Here is a 26,116-nt window from a genome sequence, read left to right as displayed (position 1 = left end):
GGTGGCAGCCTGGGGATTTTGGCTCCCAAACCCACTCTTACCATGGCTGGAAATCTCCTGTAATAGCCTGGAGAGGACAGACTTTGTCTCTCCTGGATGTCTCACTGTCCTCTCGTTCTACGATAACCTGTTCTGGCAGTGCTCTTCGGCCGACTGCCTGGGAACTGAGCGGGCAGTGCAGGTTGTCTGCATGCCACAGGTGAAAGACCATGTCACCAAACAGCAGAAGACAAAACGGTAGCTATTGCTTGGATAGTGGGCTTGTACCATTCTTTTCACTGGAAATTGTACCACCTTTGCACAGTGCAGTCCTCAAGCCAGCATTTCGTAGGGAGCCAAAGAAGTAGCGAGAGTACACATCGAGCGAGATGCAGCAGAGAAAGAAATTCAGGCCATTTTGGACCAAGATGTTGATATTTCAAGATATGTTTGGCATCCCATTCTTCATGAGTGTTTTCAATCACGGCTTCTTCCTGAAGAACCACCTCTTGCTGTTTCATCCTGCCTGCAAATCGCATAGCACACCCGCAAAGTGAAGAAAAAAAATCCATTAAATAGATTATTATCTGCTCAGGACGTGGCAGAGCAACTGCAGCCACAGAGTTATGCTCTTGGAAAGGGGCTGCCGTGAACACAGAGATATAAAAGACAGGACAAGTTGTGGGAAAGTTGCTATGGGATTCAGGGGCATTGACATAACTAAGGGATGAGGCTGCTCAAGAAAGAGTAAGCGAGAAGAATATGACAACCTTAGTCATGCGTTTCAGAGAAGAGAAGATGGAAAAGCCAGGCAAGACAAGGAAGCAACATGCAGAAAAAAGAAGAATGAAAGCTGGGAAAACTCAGAAAAGGCAAGACACCAAGAAGGTGGAGAAGACTTGTAGTGCCAAGAGCAGGAAACAATAATAGCACAGATACTAGCACTCTCTTACTCTTGTCATAAGACCGGCATGAAAATTACTTTAAATTTAGAAGAATGACATTTAAAAGAGTAAGCGAGAAGAATATGACAACCTTAGTCATGCGTTTCAGAGAAGAGAAGATGGAAAAGCCAGGCAAGACAAGGAAGCAACATGCAGAAAAAAGAAGAATGAAAGCTGGGAAAACTCAGAAAAGGCAAGACACCAAGAAGGTGGAGAAGACTTGTAGTGCCAAGAGCAGGAAACAATAATAGCACAGATACTAGCACTTTCTTACTCTTGTCATAAGACCGGCATGAAGATTACTTTAAATTTAGACAAACGACATTTAGGAGACCAGAGGTTTTGTTATATAAATGATTGTTGTTCATTAAAAATAAATTTAAAAAAAGGTTACCACTTATTATTACTGAGTTTCGATGAGCAGCCACAACCAAATTCTTAAGTTATCAAATATAAAATATACTTGAGGCTGAGGCTGTTCATACCTACCAGGGAAAGACAGATAATGTGGTGTAGGTGCCCCCACTTTAGATTATACTGGACCCCAAGTGGACAACATCTGAGTATTTTAGCAGCAGCTTACTAAGTGTAACTAATGCTATTGATCATCCTTTGGGCTTCCAGGGAGGAAAATAAAAGGTGTTTATGGGTTAATACTTCTGACGGAAATTTGCTTATTTAGAGGTTCACTTAACAGATGCCATCATCAGGAGATAAAAGTCCCTAAACTGAACAGACAATTTTAATGGCCTTTCCCATTAAGCTATGGGTGATATATTTCAAAGGGCAGATTATTGGTGTCGTTCTGCTGACAGCAAGGAATGTCAGATGCATTCAGAGTATCTGTGAACATCTAAGCCTTGGTAACAAGGATTTTAATATAGAGTTATATTGCAATTCAGGACAAAACACCTTGACCAATTTATTCTCTGGTACAGCACAAAGGGACCTTACACTATATCTACATTTATATTCATTGCCAAAATAGGCAATGGACCCTTACTGTTCATGGGAACAAAGCTCCAGATGCTCTTATATTCTAAGCCTAATGTGCTCAGCTACTGGTGGGGCACCATTAATCACATAAAACATGAGTTTTATAGCCTTGGAAAACTGGCATCTCACGGATTTATTGGTTTGACTTACTCTGCTTAACAAAAAGTTTCTTATGAACAAGTGAGCTCTGAATATAACGTACTAAACGTCACCATCCCATAATCAATAGGTATGGGGAAGGCTGTTTTTAAGGTTTAGCTCCTTTCCTGTTCCCCGGGCAGACTGAAATCACCCAGCTCTGTACTGCAGAGCTCCATTAAGCACTTTGTTTTCCATTGAATGACTGGAATCAAACGCGTACGGCCTCCGTGGATGGATAGATGGCTGTAAAAAGAGGTAGGTCAGCAATACTGACTGGCTCGGCTGTCTGAGCCTGCGTGCCCTTTGGATTTTTGAGCTTCTGCCAAAAGGCATCATGGTTCTGTGTTTACCCTTCAAAGGCCCCCGGTCACTCAGGGGGTGAGCGCGCTCACAGCACAGCGCTCTCCCTTGCACCTGAGAAACAGGATTCATAAAAAAGAAAATTTTATTTCAGTACTTGTATTTGTCAAATGTAAATTTGTGGCACACATCCTCTCTCTCTCATAGAATCATCTAGGTTGGAAGGGGCCATTAAGATCATCTAGTCCAACCATCAACCCAACTCTGACAAAAAAACCATCACTAAACCATGCCACTAAGCACTGTGTCAACTCATCTTTTGAACACCTCCAGGGATGGTGCCTCAACCACTTCCCTGGGCAGCCCATTCCAAGGCTTAAGAACCCTTTCAGTGTAAACATTTTTCCTAATATACAACCTGAACCTCCCCTGGTGGGACTTGAGGCCATTTCCTCTTGTCCTATCACCTGTGACATGGGAGAAGAGACCAACCCCCACATCTCTACACCCTCCTTTCAGGTAGATGTAGAGAGTGAGATCTCCCCTCAGCCTCCTTTTCTCCAGGCTGAACAACCCCAGCTCCCTCAGCCTCTCCTCATAAGACTTACTCTCCAGACTCCTCACCAGCTTTGTCGCCCTTCTCTGGACCCGCTCCAGTACCTCGATGTCTTTTTTGTGGTAAGGGGCCCAAAACTGGACACTCATCTCTTATGACACTGTCGCTATATAATACGAAGTGATTAAGAGACCGGTTTCACTTTGCTTCTCCATCTCTTCCCTTCAGAGAAACGGTTCATCTCTGGGCAAAGCTGTAGGAAGGTTCCAAAGGGAGTTTGTAGCATCACCTTCCTCTTCCTTTCCCTCTCCCAGCGAGCCAAAGTAACAGAACCACCATAAACCTCTGTGGTGGCTTCTTTTGTGTGCGAGTATAAATCCATACTAATTACTGAAAAGATGCTGCGTTCCTCTTCACTTCTGGGGCCAGGACTGTCAGCGCTGGGCTCAGCTCTGGCTTCCAGAGGATGCCCCAGACTCGCAGCTTCCTCCAGAGCTGCTGCTGCCCCAGGAGCTGTTGTTTAACCACGGATGCTCACTCTGTGCTTCACACCCCAGCAAACGGAGGCAGCAGGAAGGCCACCAGAACGTGTCCCCGGCAAGTTGGTGGCAGCTCCCTGCAAATCCAGCCATAGGGGCTCGGGAATCCCCTACGGCAGAGACAAAGAATTAACCCTCCTGACAGGTCTGCAGGGGCAAAATGGTTATTCCCACTGGAAAACAAAACAGGATCAGACACCAAACATGTGGCATTGGTCCAAACGTACCAATTATAGTAAGACTATAAATCAATCAATCAATCCTGTCTGCATAAACTGCAATAAAGTGACAAACGGAGTCGTTATCCGCGTGTCCATTTTGCAAAGGATGAGCTTTTCCTGCGATTTCTGTCACTGCGACCTCACCCAAGCTGCACGTTCAGCTGACTCTGAAGGTCCAGGTCCTGCAAAATCCTCCTCCCGGGCGTCCTGTAGGAGGCAGGGACAGAGGTGTCACAGCCTCACGCTGTGCTGAGTGTCAGCGGGGCCGCTGACCATCCCGGGTGAGGAAATGCTCTCTTACGGAGAGCTCACAGGCCTAACCCCCTCGTGGCATGAAAAGGAAATGAGTTTGATTCCTCAAGAGCCTCCAGCTTCCTAACAAACCTTGGGAAACTTGTTCAGAATACCAGCATATGCTCCGATCCATTTTCCAGTTATAAAAGGCTCCTTTATTGCTGGTTTTGGCTGACACCGGTTGAGATAGCGTGTTTATCATCATTCTTAAAACACTCGAGAGAGAACAATGTGAGTGCATTTTTATTTCAGTTTTAACTTCTTTATTTCATTGCTGTACAGCTGCATTACACTTGGCTTTAATCCCTTAAGCATTATTTTCCTTGGCAAAACAAGTCACTGAACTGAGCAGAACTCACTATTGGAAAAATATGCTTGAAAAACCAGTGTGATGTCAATGCCAACTGAAACCCGTGGAGCTTCAAATGTCACAAACGCGCCCGTAAGCTGAAATACACAGCTCCTCATTTTTATTTTTTTTTTTCTGACTGAACTAGGAATGTTGTAGTCTTAGGTTGTGAAGCCGAGTGTAAAAACCACAGAGTAGCCTCCTGAAACTGAACGTACGCCTTTTTTTTTTTTTTTTTTTTTTTTTTTTTTTTTTTTTTTTTTTTTTTCTCCTTCTCCCCATGAACAATCCTTTGGAAAACAATGACATAAAAATAGATGGAGGATAATTCCATAGGCAACAAAGGACCGCGCGGCTCCCCTTCTGGGCTCGCCTGCTTTAGCTGTGGCTATCGGTAAGAAGTTGGGCTACAGGCTCCTTAGAGAAAAGATAGAAGCCGACTTTGTAAAACATCTTTAATATTCAAATATATAAATAAGCACTACTGAAGAATAATTCAGAAGACTGCAGTGATTCATTATGAACAGATGCTATAAACGGGAACAGCAACATTGCTAGGTAAGGAAGAAGCAAGCTATTTTAGGAGTCTTGAAAATCTCTTCTAGTTCTTCAGACAGATCATGCTGCTATAGTTACTTTATAAAAAATTATATTCTGAAAAGCACTTGAGTAAAAGAAACCTTTTACTGGAACTATTATTTAACCAAGACCTTCTACAGCACTAAAACACACTGCAATTGAGTTCCCGATATAGTTTTAAGAATGGGAGGGGTAAGAAAAAGAATGAAAAAAACCTACCATACCTGCACCAGGAGCTATTTATTAGCATAACACTCTTCCTTTTAAAGATTTCGTAACAACTGAAGTATATACAAAGTCTTACAGCATTTACACAATAAAAAAGTTTCCTATTAGCCGATGAAGTATAAGGTAGTGCTGCAATTTACTTCGAAGCGTGTATACAATAATAATGAAGCAGACCACTGTACTTTCAACTTCTCCGCTACCACACCACCACTGTCAGTTGAAATGACAGGTAATTAAACCACTGGGAAGACACAGATTGTCAAAAGATTTGTAACAGGTTGACCTGCAGCACTAACCATCATAAGGAGGAAAAAAAAACCAACCAAAAAAAAAAGAAACCAACAAAAAAAGAAAAGCTACATACTGTCATGTTTCTACACTTTCCTAGAGCTGTAACAAACTTTCACAGCCTTAGATATAACATATGCAAGACAACATAATCACAATTTTTCAGATATAGTTCAGCTACTGAGTGTATTTACTTCTGAATAGGAGGCGTTATATTGATATGGCTGTGTGTTTCCATTTTTGTTCATTAACTGTTCAAATAGGTCTACAAAAAAATTAAAAGACAGCATGGAGTTTGTAGTCATGATGTGTTTGACTATAATAAAGGCATTCAATATCAGCTATAGGATCTAATCATTCCTGTCAAAAGTTTAAGACCAGGAATCCTTGAGTAAAAACCAAACCCACAAAATCCCGCACCTACAACATTTCCAGCTGTTGACTCCAACCTTCTTTAAGCTTTTCCAACAGGGATAATACAAAATCACTAAAACGCTTGCACCAACCCAAATGCAAGACTCATTTAGGTTATGAGAGGTCAAGCAGATTCACTAGACAACTTCTGCTGTAAAACCGAGGGAGCTGCTTACCAAGAATAAAGAAACTTTTACTGAACAGTCCCTTACTACACGTAGGGATATATACTTTAACAACGATACATAATTTAAGAACGTAGCATTCTTTGCCTTTTAGAAAGTTTTACATGTGTCAATAATGCACTTTCTACAAGAGATAAGGCTGCTTTGCCTATCGTCATGTGCCTAAACCTCTTATTTTGGCCAATTTTGCTTTTCTTCCCCCCAGAGGGATTCTGTTTCAACTTAGAAAGCCGTAATGTCAGTTGACAATATCTGTATTAAGACAAAAAGTGACATATATAAAATCCACAAGGAACGACATAAATACCAAAGAAGTCATATAACCTTTCCATGTAAACACTTGGATTATACTGAAGCCCTAATTAGATTCTTGTCTTAAACTTTTGGCAGATAATGTGTATGCTCAGCCAGGCTTTGTAGTTAGTTATTGTTCAAGTGGAAGCCAGGTCAGCTCACATGTTGACAGGCATGCAACTTGGAAACATTGCACAACAAGCAACACAAAGAGATTTGAGAAGTGTACAAGACTCCAAGTAGACTTCACAACCCTTCACAACTGAATATTCACAGACAAAGCTACAGTCCTTGCTTTTTTCTACGGTGGATTTTCTCTCACACATGGGACACTTTCTGTGACTCTCTAGCTTGCTTGATGCTATACAACCACTTGATGATTCTGGCATTCCTTTCAATGGCAGAAATGCCGTATGGCACACGGTCATTGGCACTGTCATCGTTTCTAAGGTCACTGTTGCTGTCCTGAGACTGTTCACAGTCTGAGCTAATCATGCTTGCACTGCGAAAGTTGAGGGATATAATATCAGAGTTAGCCCTTGCAAAGTTTTCCATCCCGAGGTTTTCAAGCTCTTCAGGATCCAGTCCGCAGTAGTTAAAGAATCGTTCGACGTCTGCGTCGACGCGAAAGTATCTGTCGCTTAAGTCTGATTTTGATCGCTGTAGGGAGGGTCTTCTACTAACCCCGCATCCAGACTCGACTGCCTCAATCTCCGGGGATTTCAGGGTGGAGATGGCAGCAATTTTGGGCTTTGGAGGCAGAGGTGGGGCTGAACTACTGCAAGGTATTGCTTTTAAGGGCTTTGCACTAGTTACTTTCCTAATGTCTGAGGAGCTGTGAGAGACGTGCAAGAAAGTCTCTGCCGACTGATCCAGGAGCCTTCTGCTGACGTTGGAGCTGCTCTCCTGCGGGCTGCTACGGCCCTGCGTGGGGTAAACCTTCAAAGATTCGGCAAATGAGTGTCGGTTCAGCTCCGTCGAATCGGCTCTGTGGGGCGGCCAGTTTCGGGGACCGTGCTTGTGCCCCGAACCCGAGCTGGACCCTTCGGAGCTGTTGATGATGTTCTTCAAGATCTCGAGTTTCAGGTTTTCTCTCTGGACGCCGCTCTCGGTCTTGGCGTTGTTGCTGAAGACCTTCAAGGTGGGGCTCCCCAACGCTCGCTTGGCCGCCGGACAGACCGGTGGCTTCGCCAGCACCGCCGGCTTCACGGGCTCCTGCTTGGCGTTGATGACCTCCTGGCTCTTGACATACTTGGCCTTGTCGGCTTCGAGCCTCTCCACCGCGCTCAGTCTTTTTGGGTTAGGCTCCGCCTGCCTGCGAAAATAGTCGGGTCCTTTGTTGAGGATGCGGAGAGGAACGGCGGAGGTGAAAGTGACGGCGGGGCTGACGGGCTTCACCATGCTACCTGTCGGTAGTGTTTCTGTAGGCATGTTTGGTGGTCTTTCCCCCGCAGCCGTTTTGGATTCTTCTCTGGGATCTCCTAAATGCACGGTGCAGAAACATGTACATTAAGCACAACGAAGAGCCGATGAATCCCGGGGATCTGAGCGTTAGCAGCAGCGCCTCATCTCACAGCTCATTAAAGGACGCCGCGTTTCTCTTTTAAAGGCAGCCTTTGTAGGGCAAGGCCACCCGACACAAGTCCCTATTAGTCTGCTCCGCCGACTCCTTTCTTCTGGCTGAAAGATGCGGGGGTCTGGCCGTTCCCTTTGTGCTCCGCTCCCGGCAGCGATCTGAAAGGCAGGAGAACCAACCACACGTTAGCGAGAGCGCCTGACATCAGAGCGATAGCAACAGCCGCCTCCCAGCCCTCCTCTCCCTCTTCCTCTCCCCTCTTCTTCCTCCTCTCCCACCGCCGGATGGGATGCGGCCGCCGGGGAGGCGGCGCTGGGGGCATCCGTGCCCCTGCACCCCTCTGCCTCCTTGCTCACAGTCTGGATTTAACAAAATTACACTGGAAAAAGAAAAAAAATAAAATAAAATAAAAAAAAAAGCCAAAACCAACCAGCAGGATGCAGCCGTGCATTTCTGGAGGGAGAAAAGGAAGCAAAGTGCGTCAATTCATAGGATTAGACCTATCTATCTCCTGAAGATCGATGAAAGAGCGCTTTCTAACTAATACCTTTGGCTTTGATTAGTTGGTTTGTGTATACGTATTTTATCTCTAAACCCCAAACATTTTTCTCCTGACAGGCAGCAAACACTTAATATCTTAGATTTACAGAGTATGTTCCTTTTTAATTAAATGCTCCAGAAAACTATCTGGTCTAAAAATGAGAGAGCAGAGACAAGTAGCATTTTAAGTGCAGTGCACACATTTCATCATTAATCTGATATAAAATTAACAATTAAAAAGTAGCAGATTTTGCTTAAGCCACCAGTTCCAGTTCAAAGCCTTGTTTGAACGTTAGTCCCCACAGCACTGGTGCTCCAGCAGTGAAATAAGGATTTCCAAAGTTCTCGTGATCACTTTACAGTCTTAACAGAAGAAGAAAAGAAAAAAAAAAAAAAAAAAAAGGCTTTGTTTTTCGACGAGAGATTTTGGGAGCACGCAAAAACATTCTGACTGGCTTTGAAAGAAAAGAGCTCGTCTTCGCATTTGGATATAATCATTCAAGTTTTCTACCAAGCAGAGAGTGCGTATAAAGTTTACCTCCATCTAAATTATTTTAAGATCCTATCACTCAGGATTATCACAACAGTCTAAAATCCCACACCATGGATAATGTTACAAGTGCTGTAACAATTTTTCCCACACGAGGCACTGAAGGGCACTTATCAGAGAATCTACTTTTCAAGCAGTGATTTAGCTAATGGGTCTCATTTGTTTTATTACTGCCCCATTAATCTATGCTGCCCTTTTTAATATCCCATTTCTGTTATCGCTGTGTTCTTCAGGGAGAGAAAGGAAAGCAGCTGCTCCTTCTTCCTTCAGCCTAAGGAACGGGGAGCAGCATCCTTCCCAGGGACAACACGCTCTCCTGTGTTCTGTCGTGCTGGGCATGCTCATCCATCAATACCCAATTTACTAATCCAGGGCGTGCCATCAGTATATTGTTTGGAGCAAAAAACCCCACCGAAAAACCTTAAATTCCAGCTAAAGATACACGAACAGTAAAAAGAAAACAAGCTCAAGTACCGATTCCCAGAAACACATGATACACACATTGAGTGTTCTCTTTAAATCATCCAAGGTCAGAGCAAGCAAATAAAATATATAAATGCTATAATGAGATTATAGGAAAAAGCTGAGCTTTCTCCCAAAGGCTCACTGTCACAAGCATTCTTCAAATACAAACTAACATATTTAGGTGGGTGATAAACCAGACACGCATTCGGTGCCATTGAAAGGGTAGTGAAATGTTAATTAAGCTTCCCTTTCAATGTTGTTTTATAAATCCTAGTGCTAACTCCTCAGCAGTTTGACTTCCTGAATTTTAACTAAGTCTTTCTGAAAGAGAAAAAAGCTCCCTTTCCTCATTTGAATCAACATATTTATTGGTACTATTTTGAAATTAAGTATCAAATTTCCAAATGCGCTGAAGGCAATTCCAACGCGCATCTGCACACACGTATTTCTCTTCCGTACACACAAATCAAATCTCTCCACGTTGCCAGCTCTGAGCTTGATGGCTAAATGCTTGTAAAAATAACCCCACTGGTGTGTGTGTGTTTGACACTTGTGTGCAGAAATCAATTCTATGCTGAGAGCAGGGGTCTTGCCAGGAGGAAGAAAACCCCCCCAAACAACCAGCCCCCTAATTCCCTGTACTTAACACTGTCACCGAACGGAGTTAATACTTGATTAAGACAGACCACAACCCTCCATCTCCTCATTGGCCATTGTCATTAAAGGCCATCCTTGTCTTGCCCCAGAGGACAGCTGCCAACTCCATTCTCTTCCCAGTGAGTGGCTCCGCACACCACTATGGATCTGAGCTGTGGGAACCAAGGCATTGGACTCGAGGTTGCTTTTGGAGGTCCTTCCCCAGCACGTGACAACTTCCTCACTCAGGATGACCCTGATCAATGCCAACAAGCATTGCTTAGGAGGCTAAGCATCCATGTGTGCTTCATCAAAGCTTTTTTGGGCTGCATCAAAAGAAGTGTGGTCAGCAGGCCAATGGAGGTGATTCCGCCCCCTCTACCATGCTCTGGTGATACCCCACCTGAAGTGGGGCTGCATCAAAAAAAGCATGGCCAGCAGGCCAATGGAGGTGATTCTGCCTCCTCTACTGTGCTCTGGTGTGACAGACTCAACCTGGAGTGCTGTATCCAGCTCTGGAGTCCTCAACACAGGAAGGACATGGAACTGTTGGAACAAGTCCAGCGGAGGGCCACAAAAACGATCAGGGGACTGAAGCACCTCTGCTATGAGGACAGTCTGAGAGAACTGGGGTTGTTCAGCCTGGAGAAGAGAAGGCTCCAGGAAGACCTTAAAGCCCCTTCCAGGATCTAAACGGAGCTACAGGAGAGATGGGGAGGAACTCTTCGTCAGGGAGTGGAGCCATAGGAGGAGGGATAATGGTTCTAAACTGAAAGAGGGGAGATTTAGATTAGACACCAGAAAGAAATTCTTTCCAGTGAGGGTGGTGAGACACTGGAACAGGTTGCCCAGAGAAGCTGTGGCTGCCCCATCCCTGGAGGGGTTCAAGGCCAGGCTGGATGGGGCTTGGAGCAACCTGGTCTAGTGGGAGGTGTCCCTGCCCATGGCAGGGGGTTGGAACTCGATGATCTTTAAGGTCCCTTCCAACTCTAATCGTTCTACGATTCTATGAACATCACACTTCAAAGGAAAAAAAAATGAAGAAAAAAACTCCCACTGTGCACACACGTTCATCCGAGAGAAGAAGAGCGTTTGTTTGCAAGCACCTACGGGGCCAAGTGCCCTGAAGTGAACGGCAATATGCTGTGACTGGCAATGAGCTCCAGGCATGCCTAGAAAGAAAAGCAAAGACCTGGTGAGGAGCCAGGGCAGAAACGGCCACCTGAGCCAGCACAGGGAGCTGGGGGAGTAAGGGCCGGGAGGTTACACGGCCAGACCTGTAACAGCTTTGTACCTGTGAGGCTGCTGGTATAAATTAAGGTACATGCAGTTATGAAAAGTGATCAACTATATTTGTGTGTGTTGTTTAAATTGCTCTGTTTCACTGGGGTGCTGCAGGTAAACATCAGAGGAAAGTTTATTCAGTACTTTCGTCTCAGAGAGCTGAAAGTTATTAGCCAGATACTGGTAGAAAAGGAAGTGGGATGAAAGAGAGGTGGGTGAATGTGAAGTGCTAATGAAACAACTACTCTTGCCTGTGCTGGGGATGGCTGCAGCCTAATTCTGCTGCTGAGAAAGCGAGAGCAATTCCTGCCAGCCCCTCTGCTGCCCACCGGCACCTGAAACACAGAGAGCCTTGCCGCTCATTAATTTCATCAGTAATGAAAAAGGCCGAGCAGCAGCAGCAGCAGGATGGAGTCTGGGGAAGACAAAATCGTGCCACTTAGTTTCCAGTTGTGAAAATCATCATTGTAGCAACAGGGGGAGAGAAATGGCTTTCTTCTGGCTTAAACGCCAAAGAAACTCCCTGCCCAGGCATCTCGATTTCCCACACTAGTACCAATTTTCGACTGCAGAAATTCAGAGGCAGATAGGTTTTCTTCACCCACTCCCCCAAAAATGTGTGAAATATACTTAGAGACCTAAGAAACAGTCCTTTTACTCTGTTTACATCAAATGCCTACTCAGTAGGTGTGATTCTTCCATGGACCGAATTGTGTCTTTCAGGATTCACTCTGTATTTCCGTTATTGCTCTTCCTTATGACAACTGCTAGACTTCAGAAATTATTTAAAAAAATACAAAACTAAAAACTCATGCACGCATTCAGACATAGTTCATCTTAACACTATGCATACATTAACAAAACCTTTCTTAAAGTTCTCCCTAACTGAGCTTTTCTAACACCCAGCAACAATTGCAGACCCGCTGAGTAGAACACAAAATGTACAAAGGGGTAGAAAGGTGTTGTTTTTTTAAAGCTGTATTTTCAACCAGACACTTTGATTCAAGGATTCCTTTGCAACAGAGGCAGAGATCCAAAGCACTTACTCATTCTGGGCATCGTACTCTAATCACTTTTAAGTCTGTAATAGGTTTGTCAGATACTCACATTTAAATAACAGGCGCACTATCTGCGTGATTGAGGAGAACACAACACAGCCCAGGGCAGCAATAGATATACAGCTAACATTAACTACAAATAAATCCACTATAAAATATTCTTGCCTTGATTTAAAGCCAAGACAGTAGGAGGAGATAAACTATGAAGAAACTTTGGAATTAAAGTTCCATATATTCCAAATATGCAGGATTTTTAAATTTAACAGAAATTTATGAACTGGGCTCACTGGCAAGCATAGAATTCTTTCTAGCAATATTATTAACACCATGTTATTGTACAATACTCAAGTTTATTTTTTCTCTCATACCTAAAGCTGCATTCCAACCACAGATGGAATGATGCTCACTGACAGAAAACAACCCGCTTCCCTCCATGGTTCTGTGTTGCCCTGTAGCTCCTACACCTCGGCCAAGTTTCAGCCAGTCTTTGCCTAAAACTGCACTCAGAAGAACACTACACCTTTTAACAGTGTTCAAGTTGCATCACAGCAGCAAAAAACCCACAGTGAAAATGTGGCCCAAATGAAATCAGTGGAATTTCTGCTCTTGACTTCGGCAAGGACACGGCTTCACCCGGCAAAGCTATGCTGAAGCTGATGCTCTTAAATTCATCCCTCTGGGACAGCGGATGAAGGGATTCTACAGGAGGTAGGATGGAGCACAGTGGATAAATGTAACAAAGGCTGACAGCCTTTACTCTGCTTTCCTTGATATTTAAAGGCCCGTGTCAGTTTTATTTTCCAGATGATAAAATGTAACTACCACAACTTCAAGATGCACCATAAACATCACATAAATTCCAGCGTAAGTAATCAACAAGTGATTTCAATAGGACTCAAAGAAATCACAAAACAAACGCAGGACACAGATGGAACATGTCAGGCTCTGCTAATGACTAGGTGCACGTTAGGGCTGAAGGTCCATTATGAAGATGCTGCTTCGTTAATAGTTCCTAAAAAGCCTCTACATAAACGAGGGCTTCACTGGGAATGACTTGCTACAGGTCCATGCACTAAGATACACTAATGCATACGTCTAAAACTGATCTAAGTTCTTCTGTGAATAATTGTGATTGCAAACCTCACATATTTAGGTTACTCAGTTTACAGATACAGGCTAAGCCTAAAGAAACTGGGTTTAAATTGACATAAGATAATCCACATCCAGACTGGCAGCGGCATTTTATTTTTTAAACCCATTTAGATAAACATGTGTACGCGTGTAGTCTTGGTCTCACAGAATATTAACTGTCAAGATAAAGGAAAAGGAGATGGAATAATCTTTCAGATCTACCGTTACTCGAAATACTAATAAAAGTGCTGATTTTCAACTCGGTTCCCCCAAAGATCTGAAACAGTGAACAATAAGCGAAGAGCAATATGTGATCAAGAAGACATTTAAACCTTCAAAAGGTCATAAAAAAATGTGAACCGCAGTGACCTAAAGCCAAGAGTGGCAGAATTATGTAGATGTGAGAAACTTCCACCAAGTGGGAAGGCAAGCAACTTTGGCAAAGGCGCTCACTTTGCACTGCTGATGTATTTCTTCCAACCAAAAAAAAAAGCAAACCACAGCTAGCATTAACGTTGTAATAAGATGCACTGATGAATGTACAACGGGCTGATAGATTTATGCTACTTCTGCTTCGCTGTTACGTCACACTCAAAGACTTTTAAGCTAAAACTCTCCTTTGACAAAACACTGCCACCACTTAGCGCTCCTTCCATTTCACTGCCCAGTTGAAATGATGAGGTTTAAAGCAGGGTGCTGCCATAACCAGAAATGCTAACACTCTTACAGGGAAATAGCTTCTGGAAAATCCACGGAGGTACAAAATGCCCAGAAAACAGGAAAGCAACTTAGCAGCTCTACTTACATACTGCCCCTGCAACGTATGCTTAGCGCTCCCTGGGAGCTGCACAGAGACGCCTCTTTGAAAGAAAAATCTTCAGAAAGTGTTTTGCTTCTTTTTAGTTCTGAAATCTGGCACGGTTACATTTCCTACCCAGTAGCAATAATCCACTCTCAGCACTACTTGCTTCTGGGTAAATACTGCCCTATAGATGGCTCCCAAACATGAAAACTCTGATTTCTTTCAAAAGGCACAGACAGCTGCACAAATACACAAGGAAGCTCAGACATGAAATTTCCCTGTCTTCCAACTAGATAGTACAAAAAAAAAAAAGTCATCTTATTATTTAGAATGATACTACATGCTGTGTATGTAAAAGCTGTAACGGGAATCAATTCCGTTTTCTTTGGGCCCCTGTGTTGCACACACCATACTTTGGAATAATTTCAGCCTCTCATTGAAAGAAAAAATAGTATCAGGAAAAGGTCTAAAAAGTATAATAAGGAATGTAACTTTTTATTACATTTGTAGCTCTAGCTTTACATGAATACTTCTATTTCAGTGTATATTTTATGAGAATGATTCTTTAAACACTTTGCAAAGCTTTAGGAAACACCTTTATTGCTCATTCATCAGCCAGTGTCAATGGTCCCAAGTCCAAACCACTTTTATCCTTTTAATTCCGCATCTCTCCATAGCCATTACGTTTAAACTCATCGCCTCCTCCCTACAACAAGACTGCAACTCCCAATTTATCTTGTGGTCTTGTGGGCCTACACAATTTCCCCAGGATCCTTTGTGTACATTTAGAAATCACCACAGCCCTCTTCTTCAACACAGGGTACTTGGTCCTGGTGCTCCATCACGCTTCAGTGGTTCATCAGACCCTGAGACAGGTCGTTGCTGCACCGGGTCCCAGCTGTTGGGTCCCTCTTCTCTGGGAAAAGGGGGATTCTTATTTCTCTGCTCCTTCATTACCTCTTCCTCCAACCTTTTCCCTATTGTGCCATCCCGTTTTTGCAAGACGCAGGAACTCCTGCTCTGCTCTGGTTGGAGGAGCAGCACTAATCTGGACTATGCTTTTCCTTTCTTCTCCTCTACAGACAGGAAAAACTAGCATGTCATCTCCTCGCTCCTGACAGCTTTCCTTTCCAGCCATGCTTGGATTCAGCAACCTGGAAAACCACTTTTTTTTCCCAGTAGTAATACTTTCAATATGTAAAAAAACCCCAATTAATTAGGGGGAAGGAGGCGGGGGGGGCACGACAGGGATGGGACGGGTCATAGCCACACACTGGGATAAAACAGAGGGAGGCAGAACAACAAAACAGTTTTAATGATGAAGCTCAGCAAAAGTGTTCTAGATGGAACACTACTCATTTTAGTTCACATCTCAAATCAGCAGTAATTCTTAACAAGCCCATTTTAAGACTGAGACGTATTTTAAGCTACCCAAATCTTTGTGGAATGATATGCACTAGAGAAGAAGCAAATCAAAACCTTCTATCTGCAAAAACGTGGAGAAACACCTGCAGAGCACCCTCCTTCTAGTATCCCACACCGATACACCGCCTCACTACCTGGATTTGCAGACTCCACACATCAGTCACCCACGTCACCCACCCAACTGCAGAGCCAAGCCTGATCCTCTGCCCTGCAGAGAACAACAGAAGCACAAGCGTAATCAGTAATTAGGCAGCTGGGAAACAGCTCAGTAACTTCTGCAGCGTCCCTCACCAAAAAACTGGTTATCGTTAACTCAGCTATGAAAGAACCACTTTGACAGCAGTATTTTCAAAATGCTAATTCTGGGCCACGCTGAGATAAATTAAACATAGTCCTAAATCCTTTGAACGTTTGAAAATTTGTATGAATGTTAAAGCATTTTACTGTGGCACACTCGTCATCATCAGCATGACTACGGCATCAGCCTTGGGCTTCACTTACACTGTGGAGTGAGCCCTAAAACATAAATCACCTTGGCTTAGAAGAACTTTTGCATGCAAACTTGGAAATACTAAGAAGTCAGGCCAGGTTCAAATTGATAAAGTGAACAGTATAGATTTTTAAAATGAAAGTTTATATTAAATGCACTGTATGTCTACCAACACGGCCCTTGTAGTCAAAGATTTGAGGACCCATGACCAGGTGACTTCAGCAGGTTCACCTCCTTCAGAGCTACTGCAGGAAGGTGACACGGCTTCCCTTTGAGATCTGGCATCTTGCTTCACACAAACTTGTGGAAGGCACCTCAAGTTCAGTACTCAAAACTAATGAACACCCAAGCACGCAGATTCTGTAGGGAAACAGAGTCTCTGTGTTCACCATTTAAGTGACAGCTCTGTTCATAAAATCTCAGGTAGCTGATATTTAGGCTTAGATCTTGCCTAGAAGCACATGTTCCTCTGCTAGTACTTTTTTGCCTAAACTAATAGAGAATCAGTTCTGAGCTCTTCTGTCTGGGTATAACACCCCAGCTATGTCCCGATGCCACACCAGGTCAAAACCTGGACACCTTCCCCATCACCCTTATTTGACTTCCTTGGTTCCCCATCTCCCATACTTAACTTCCATGGAAAGGAACTGTGAGAAGTCTGGAAGGAACAGGAGCATGTAGGACAGGAGGGATGTTTGGGAAAGAGGCCAATGGCCATGCTCTGCACACCCATGCCATCCAGCAGCCCTGCTGTTTCTACAAACAGGCACGCACACAACTAAGCCTGGTGGCTAATTCCCAAATTGTAGAGGAACCAGGGATTTCCTCGCCCATCTTGCTCATTCACACCCCCCTGTCCAGCAGGTACCCGCTGGCTCTAAAAATGCAGTCAGGGATAATGCAGATGACAAAGAAAAGACCTTTTCTTTCACTTGGAGTGCAGACTGGAAGCAGCCCTCCAGGGCAGGTGCTCAAAGTACTAGGCTATACCATATGTAGAGACAGATCCTTCTCCAGCGCTTCTTTTCAACGGTTTCCACTTTTAAGAAAATAAATATTTGCAAGCTTTCTTTAAATTAAAAAAAGAGTTTAAAAAAAAAAGCCTGTATAGGGTACTTAGGGAGGAAACTGGGTTACTAACCCTGCTGCAGTGCAATTAAGTAATTTCTAGCAAGTAGGACATTTCAGCTGAAATAGGAAGACCCACTCTACATTCTGCCAACTGGGTTCTGCCTCAGGAGGTGGGAAACTTGCCCAGTTTGGGGACTGGGGATTTGATCCACCCCTTCTCCTGTTTTCTCAGAAGAGAAGCAGCAGTCTCTGATCTCAGGGACATAAAAGGATACCTGCTGCTGCTGCCAGCTCCGTTTTGTGGGAAAGGAAAAAGATTTACCAGACTCTGCCATAAGAGGCCAAAAGCCCTGAAATCTCAAGTCGCCGTGTTTAGATTCTTATTTATTGAGAAAAGTTTTCTAAAACTGTTTACATTGAGAAATATATTAAAGGAACCCAGTATCACAGCTATAAACAGATTATTCTTGAGAAATAACAATAAACCCACAATGAAAACAGCTGCTGTTAGACATTCCCTTGCAGTTACCAGCCCTGCAACACTCCAGAAACGTTCAAATACACGAAGACCCAAAGTAAACAAATACAGCCCAGAAAGCAGAAACAAACACAACCGTTTATGCTGTGAAATAACAGAAACCATAAAGAGCTATTATAAATGGGAAAAAAACATATCATACTTAAAAATTCCTTTCCTTTAACCAGAGATTTAATAAAGCAAGAGAAACTTTTAAAAATACTTCTTTTCAAAGTTCTAAAACAAAGCTCAACAACATCTTTCTGAAGTTTCTTACCTGTTGTGAAAATATATTTGAAAGAAATAGTGCACAAGTATATAGAATATTTCTCATAAAGCTTACCAAATTTCTACAAAAGCCAGAAAGTCACACAGATTATGTGCATTTAACTCTTTTCTCTATTATTGTTATATGGAAAATTCTTTTTAAAAACCTCTATACATGAACACAACCCTTTCATCTTCAGAAATAAATATTTAAATACAGCTAATGAATGTCTTTTGCTAATAGTAAGAACCTACAAGATCACCTTTAATAGGCAGCACAGTATGTATAAATAAAACCCAAGTATGCTAAAACCAGCACCATTAAAAAAATGATAATGTTCAGCCAGTGGAGTACAATAGAGTGGCCTAATTCTGACAACTGAGGGCTTTGAGCCACTCTTCTGATTAGCTGTGGGGTCTTGTTTGTCAAAATCCTTTGTATTAAACAGCCTTTTTCTGTAACATGAAATATTACTGCAGTAAGGTCAGCAAGGTTATTTAAAAATAATTTCTACCCCATAATTAACCATTTCTACCCCTTGAAGCTTTACATGCATGAAATACTGCCCATTGATTTTTTTTTCTTAAATAAACACACTATAAAAGTTTTGTAAAACTATGTAAAACTATGTAAAACCAAATCAAGTCTTTTTAAAACTAATAAGTAAAAAAACCCATCAAAACCAAACCAGACATGATTTACAGCAGCGTTACGGGGCACTGCAACCTTCAGATCAACTCCATGAATGATATCTTTTATTTTTGACTGGTACAGCTATGTTTTTCTCTAGATAAGAGGACATTTTCCCATACCACAGCATAGTTCATTCCCCTTTTCTCCAGCCTCAAGTCTAAAGATACCCGATGTCAGAAGTCAAGAAAAGAAAATGAAAGGAGTGCATAACACTACAGCTTGAAGAACAGGCCTGCATATTTAAGACTTCTTTGAGCAGATGGTTAAAAAAATACCAATTTTGGCACTGGAACACAATGCAATTTAGGTTTTCAGTGCTGTGATGATGTTGCCATCAATGATATAGCTGTACAGCCCAACACAAGTGCTAAGCTGTATGTGCACGACATGACTACACACTTGTGTGTGTAACCCCTTAGACTACACCAGATGTATTTACTGGAGTTGTTGAGGTGTTAGAATACACTAGGTGTATTTTCTTCTTAATTGCCGTATTGGAAATATGTGTCCACAGAGTCCAGATGTTAAAACCACAGATATTCACAAGCTGTTTAACTGAAGACGAGTATCCAGTTAGCTAGCTATGCATCCAAAATTTTGTTAAATATCCACATTTGATGCTCAAAGTGTGGTTTTTGGGTAACTGACACTTAATGTAATGAGTCTTCACTAAAACAATGTTTTTAGAAAGCTGCTTTTAAGAAATCAGACTGTCTGGACTCTGCACACTGAATGGTTTTTGCGTATCTGAGGGCCCTGATGAAGTTATGATGATGATGGCCACAACTTTTAAGAAACCATGAAAACCTCACCATCTTAAAGAAAACAAAAGCTGTATTGAGTCATGACCAGTGCATGTCATCAAGTGGAGAAGGCGGCAGTGCAGGCAGGGTTGAGGTGTCCCAGCTCCTGCTCATGTAAACAAAGCAAAATCTCCAAACAGGGACTTAAAACCAGAATTGAGTATGATTGCCCAAAGTAACAAAGGAAATTTCTTCCAAAGTCAGAAACTGGATACAAGTGTCCCAAGCTTGTAGCTGCTGCTTTATGCCCATGACTTGTTACCTCTTTAGAGACGAGCATCAGCAAACTTTTTCAGTAGGTGGATCTACAGAAACTGAACTTGAACATCAGATGGCCAAGCTGCCTAAACCAGATACATCCTGGGATGCAGCAACCAAGGTGCTGAGCTTCAAGTAAGGACATATGGTGTCCATTTTCCCCATCCACCCACGCCTGCTGCATAAAGGTAACCTCTCCTGGCCAGCCGCCCTGCCAGCACACCATCCCCATCACTGCTGGAGAGCCCAGTTTCCCCAGTGGAGGAGATGTCCCACACTAACTAGGACCAGCCCATCACTGATATGGACTGGTTTCAAGTCATTCTCTAAAAGCTAATAACGAGGGAGGGCTGGCTGTGTCACCGCAGCCAGGACCAAATGCTGTTTTTATCATAAATCCAATCTTTTCAGTTTGCAAAACAAGCAATAGATCTCCAGCAAAACTATGAACCTCCTGAAGCATCTGTACGAACACCAAACACTGAATTCCCTTTTTAAGAAGGCAGAAATAAATCCCATACGGCATGACATCAGGAAGGTAAAAACATGTAACGTGACTGTGAAATTAGTGTAGGTTAATTTGTGACCACAAAAACCAACACAGATCACTTACAAGGCTTTGAATGTTCCTGGTGTCAGTCCTTGGCACAGCCAAGACAGTTTTGCTGCCTCTACTTTCATACTGCAACGTATCTGGAATTTCAAGCTCCCAATTTCCTCAGCTGACAGAACTGGCTTCTGAGATGACTTCTACATTCTGGGAACAGATTTTTACCCTTAAATTAGCCATGCATACTCTCAGACTTAACATTTTTGTCTTGAAATAAAATAGCAGCGATAATTGTTAATTTAAGATCCCACATGATGCAAATTTACATTCTGGAGCCAAATATGGCGATTGGAAACAGATGAACATGAAATGCCTTCTACTGAGCGGAATTAAAACTAAATATTAGTGAAGCGTGTTGCTGATTTTGATACACAATGCATCTGACATTGATTAATGATTTTTTTTTCTTTGCTACGGTGAAATACCAGAAGTGACCTACTAGTCTTTCAAGGATTGTACAACCATTGGTACATAGTGCCACATGTACAGCTCTTGTCCCCTTTCTGCCCTCTTGGGTTTCAGCTGGTTTCCTTGTACTCACCAAGGATGAAGCTACTTGATATATGCCACTCCTTCCATTATTCCTGACACTGGATTTCCCCCTTTTGTTCAGGAACTTTTATGATGAATAAAAGATTTTAAATTTTAATGCTCATCTGTTCACACCTTGAAATCAGGCTCAGAGTGTTGCAGACGGACCTAGAGATGTCTAAGCCTTCTTCTGGTTTTGAGCACATTGGTAATAACCAGATAAATAACAGAAAGCTCTGGAGGACTAAGGCTTGAAGCACTTGCTTGCACTGAAGGTCTTCATTATAAAAAAGGCTTGAAGCACTTGCTTGCACTGAAGGTCTCCATTATAAAAAGTTAACACAATCCACTGAATGGAAGGACTGTAACCACAGCATAGGTTAGGAATAAAGAATGGGAAAAACCCTGGGACTACTGGAGTCCAAGGAGGATTCTGCCATGTTGACACACACATTGTTGCATGACTGGGGCAAGCAAAAGCCTTCATCTTTCTTAAAGAGTACTGAAATATATATTTGCAATTAATGAATCTGCCAACCCAATCAATTAGTAAAGGTCAACGAAGAGAAATCCATTACCAGAATGCACCTCGCAGGACGGCAGAAGGGGACATGCTAAAGTCCGTCTGCAATTGCCCTCCTTTTATCAAACCCCGAGGAAAAAACGTGCATTTTAATTCAAAAAGGTACCTGTAAAAGCGCAATGCCAAACTCTTGTCCACACGCTGAAAGGGGGAATGTAGTGCTCCAGGGGATTCTGAAAAAGAGAAGAAAACAAAATATGAAAAAAAAAAAAAAGCATTAAGAAAAGAGAGCAGTGACACAGCAGGCGTGTAGGTGTTAGTGATGCTGGAGGTCATGGAAACCCAACGCCAAGGCTGGTCCATGCCACGAGAAGGGAGGGAGAGAAACGCAAGGCAGCCAGAGGAGCAACCAGGACATGAAAGATGAGATAAGTGATGACATCAATGTGGCTGTGCTCTGGAAAAGCTACGGGCTGTGTAATAATAACAACTAATTAAAAAGTCATTTGGGAAGCCTCAGAACGTGAGCTCACATATGCTGCAGCACCCGAGGTGTGAGATGAGACGCAGCCACGCTCCGGGTCCACGTAGAAACGCAACCAATTTCAAAATGAAATTTTTAGTTCACTGATGAAGGGCAACAAAAAATTCTGCATTTTAAGGTCTTGTTATAGATAAACAATCCCTTTTGTTTTGGTTTTGTCCATCTCCAGATGAAGAAGAGAGTTAATATTGTGAAAAAACCCCACTCTGTTTCTGTGATCCAGCTTTAGCCAGGCATGGAATCAGTGTCACCTATTTTGCAAGTAACTGAGGAAAAATATCAACATGTAAATGTTACTGTTACTTCAGGGTGACTGCTAGTTGATTTCAACATGAAAATACAGAATCTACAGTGATGATCTGTTTTGAAGTGACCTCCCAGATTCAGAGTTAATGTCAAAGAGCAAAGGGTTTGTGTGCTTAAACTCCCCCCCTATACCTCCCTGCTGGGAACTAGAGGGAGATGACAGCATATTTTCCAAATTAACAACCACCGTGACAAAAAACTACTACTACATTTTAATACATCACTTACGAATTCATTATCTACTTTTCACCACCCATTTGAAGTGATTATTCATGGAAGAACTATAATATTCAAATGGTGGCAGGAAATTATTAAAAAAGCATGAATTTTGCTATATATATTTTTTTAATTAGCCTCTTCACCTTTTCTAAAGCACTTATTTTATACAATGCGTTTTTATTATGGCAGTATTTACAAAACACTACTCCCATCCAGCCAACTGATATATGTTTCATTTCATATGCAATACCTTCTCCTTTTTCTCTCCAAAATTATTAGGTACTTTTGGGGGTTTAAAATCAGTTATTAAAATCCACGCAGAAAAAAAGTCCAGGCCTTTGTATTTTGTGTCACCTGCTAAAAATATTTATATATATCTTCACAATACAGTAAGGTAGCAGAAAAAGACATAATTTAAAAAAATTCAGATTATATTCCTGTGCTTAAGTATTCGTATAAACAATACGAAAGGGAATAATAAATCATTGTATTCATTTGGGAAGAAAAGGGCTCTGCTGCAGGATGGAGTCTTCTTCTGTATGTTTTTATGTGCAGGAATGCATGGATGCAGTAAGAGAAGCAGCAGTTTTCCTAACCCTGTGATGAGGCTGGTGACACCCAGCTGAAGGGTAGAAATGCCAAGCTGAGGAAGACCCTCCAGCACAATCATTTTTTTTAAGAACGCTCCAAAACACAGTCACCATGTAAAGGCACACACCAAAAAGTTTCCTTCTTCCCATATCAACATTTATACACTTTTATTTTTTTTTACTGATACAAGTACATAGACATAAAAACTCACATATATATGGGTTTACACCAATGCTAGTAATTCAAACTGGCTCCAAAACTATTCATGAGGTTGTAGATATACACAAAAATACCTTCAAAATTTTGGCAAGACTAGAAAAGTTTCTATAGTTTCCTCAAAATACATAGCGCTTATTATAGATCGTTATTCAAACAGCAACAGGGATCAACACATTTATGATGTGACTGTCAGTGTGAACTATATCGTGAAATACGTTCTCGTTTAGTGAACAGCAGTGTATGCTATTTTAAAAATGTGTAGCCTATTGCATCTTCTGTGTGTTAGAAAGAGGTCATGGTCATAAAAGTGCAAGTATTAATACTGGAGTAGCTCTGGTACAGTGGGCTGCCATAATTCTCTGGTTCCACAATAAACATGCTGCTCCAGGTCTCAAGGGTTTCTCAAGAGGGCATGCATTAAACTGTGAAATCACTGGGAAGGGACACATCACATCGGCTTCACTGGGCTTGGATCTGGACCCAGGAGAGCAATGACCAAAGAAGACATACAAACAAAACCCAAGCAGACTAATGTTCTGTGGAGCTTTTAAGCACATGACTGGTTTCTACGTTCACACTATGAAACAAAACACCAACAACTTCAACCCAGTTCAAGAAGGACAGGGAACTGCTGGAGAGGGTACAGCAGAAGGCTACAAAGATGATTAGGAGCCTGGAGCACCTCCCTTACGAGGAAAGGCTGAGGGACTTGGGTCTTTTTAGTCTAGAGAAGACTGAGGGGGGGGTCTGATCAATGCCTATAAATACTTAAAGGGAGGGTGTCAAGAGGATGGAGCCGATCTTTTTTCAGTGGTGCCCAATGTCAGGACAAGAGGAAATGGGCACAAACTTGAATAGAAGAAGTTCCACCTAAACATGAGGAGGAGCTTCTTTACTTTGAGGGTGGCAGAGCACTGGAACAGGCTGCCCAGGGAGGTGGTGGAGTCTTCTTCTCTGGAGACATTCAAAACCTGTCTGGACACGTTCCTGTCCAAGCTGCTCTGGCAGGGGGGTTGGACTCGATGATCTCCAGAGGTCCCTTCCAACCCCATGTGATTCTGTGATTCATTTAGCATCCACAAAAGGAGTGTGCAGTGACAAAACTTTTAATGGATAAAGCTGATAGAGTAAAACGGAGTCAGACCAAGTACTATGGAAGTTCTTCAACACAACAGCACAATATTCTCCAGTCTATGCATCTCACACATAGACGGGACCAACCATGAAGCACCACCATGGACAACCATCTGTAAGGGCTTGGGTATGTCGGCTAGAAGGAGAGCAAATCCTCAGGCAAAATCCTACTGGATTTTGTAGGTGCAGGATGAACAGCCCAAAGCAGAACCATAAATTAATCCACCGTTTTAAGTGGAGGAACTTTCTGGTAACAGATCTCAGCCCAACATAGTGCCCTTCAGTGACACATTTCAGACAAACTTCTTCATCAACACAACACCCTTAACACAGCTGAGAGGGACCAGGTACGCTACAGTGAATATTTTTAAACATAAATATGCAACTGCAAGAACAAGTAAACAACATGTAGAATATAGTGTAAGCCTCAGAAGAAAACACGAGCAATGACTTGTTGGGAGACCTAAAGGCAACAAATCCTCCTTTCCCGATTACTTACACTGTTTTATATAAGAGGTATTATACAAATATTTCTCAAGTTCTTATTGCTCATGCAGGTATAATTCGAATGTCTTTAGAAAGCATCATCCCTTCTGCACGTACCACGCCATTTCTGTCACAAACTTTTGGTTTCCCCATGGATCTAACCTTTATGGCCCAGCCCCAATGCAGAGCAATCCAGAAAGTACACCAAAGTACAGGCACTTGTCTTCTCCATGAGACAGGAGAAAGGTGATAAGGAAACAGTTGCACTTGTCCCACATCCTCTGGGGAATTTGTAGTACAATCAGTGGCTTGAAAGAGCCCACGTACTTGTGACTAAACCACTATCAAATTCCTGGGCCTCCAAGGAGGCTCCAGAACTTATGAATGGCAACTAATACAGTTGATTCTTTGGTGCTTTTCAGTTCTTTCTTGAATTTCTTCCTGGGCTTGGAGGTCAAGGATTTCATTTCTCCTGCAGGTGTATAGTTCAGATGAAAATACAGGTAGGCATGTTGCCATTCAGTTTTACACTGGATGCACAGTAGAGTTTGAAAATGTTTGGTAGCACGTGTGCTTCTTCCTGGTGATGCCCAGACCTGCTCCCTGCAGGCAGGGTACAGCGGGTACACCTGTGACAGCTGGGCACAGTTACCACTCCATTTATTTCTCATTGCCACTCTTTCTTAGAAGTTTTTTTTTTTCCTCCCCCTTTAAGTAAGCTAACGAGGCCAATGATAGCAGATCTGTACCATCGCAACAGGGAAGGCTGGTCTCCACAACACTTTGATTTAGGAACAGTAAGTGGTCCCATAGTACTTCTCTTAAAAAAAAAATTAAAAAATCAATACTAGATATGCTGATATAGTGCCAACAACAGACACGGTAGCTGAGATCTATGCAAAGAACTCATCGGCCACTGGCTCTTACCAGACAGGTGCATGGGATGTAGTTGAACTCTGGCCTCAACATGAATTATTAAAGCAACTGTCCTTATCTTTCTAATTCTCAAATAAAAAAATAGAGACAAAAAAAAGAAATAAATAAAAGTATTAAAAAAAAAGCTTTTAAACATGTCAGAT

The 26,116-nt window shown here is 42.5% G+C and overlaps 1 protein-coding gene across 4 annotated transcripts in view; it reads right to left on the bottom strand.

The window, feature by feature from the left end:
• Positions 1-4,186: 4,186 nt before the first annotated feature.
• The window catches only part of FAM110B (family with sequence similarity 110 member B), an 85,489-nt gene continuing 63,559 nt past the window's right edge, over positions 4,187-26,116 (bottom strand). For 2 of the 4 annotated variants that reach the window (XM_014952660.1, XM_014952661.1), the window contains exons 2-4: positions 21,705-21,771; positions 20,488-20,631; positions 4,187-8,041 (exon numbers count right to left, since the gene is read on the bottom strand). In XM_014952660.1, the coding sequence (XP_014808146.1) occupies positions 6,626-7,738 (1,113 nt within the window). In that variant the 5' untranslated portion in view covers positions 7,739-8,041; positions 20,488-20,631; positions 21,705-21,771 and the 3' untranslated portion in view covers positions 4,187-6,625. The remainder of the gene's footprint in view (positions 8,042-20,487; positions 20,632-21,704; positions 21,772-26,116) is intronic. The other 2 variants (XM_014952658.1, XM_014952659.1) reach the window with 1 other exon arrangement.

Source organism: Calidris pugnax, unplaced genomic scaffold (genome assembly GCF_001431845.1).
Source record: "Calidris pugnax isolate Ruff unplaced genomic scaffold, ASM143184v1 scaffold182, whole genome shotgun sequence".
Lineage (NCBI taxonomy): Eukaryota > Metazoa > Chordata > Aves > Charadriiformes > Scolopacidae > Calidris > Calidris pugnax.
Note: the sequence above shows the minus strand (reverse complement) of the source record. Positions and strands in the feature narration are given on the sequence as shown.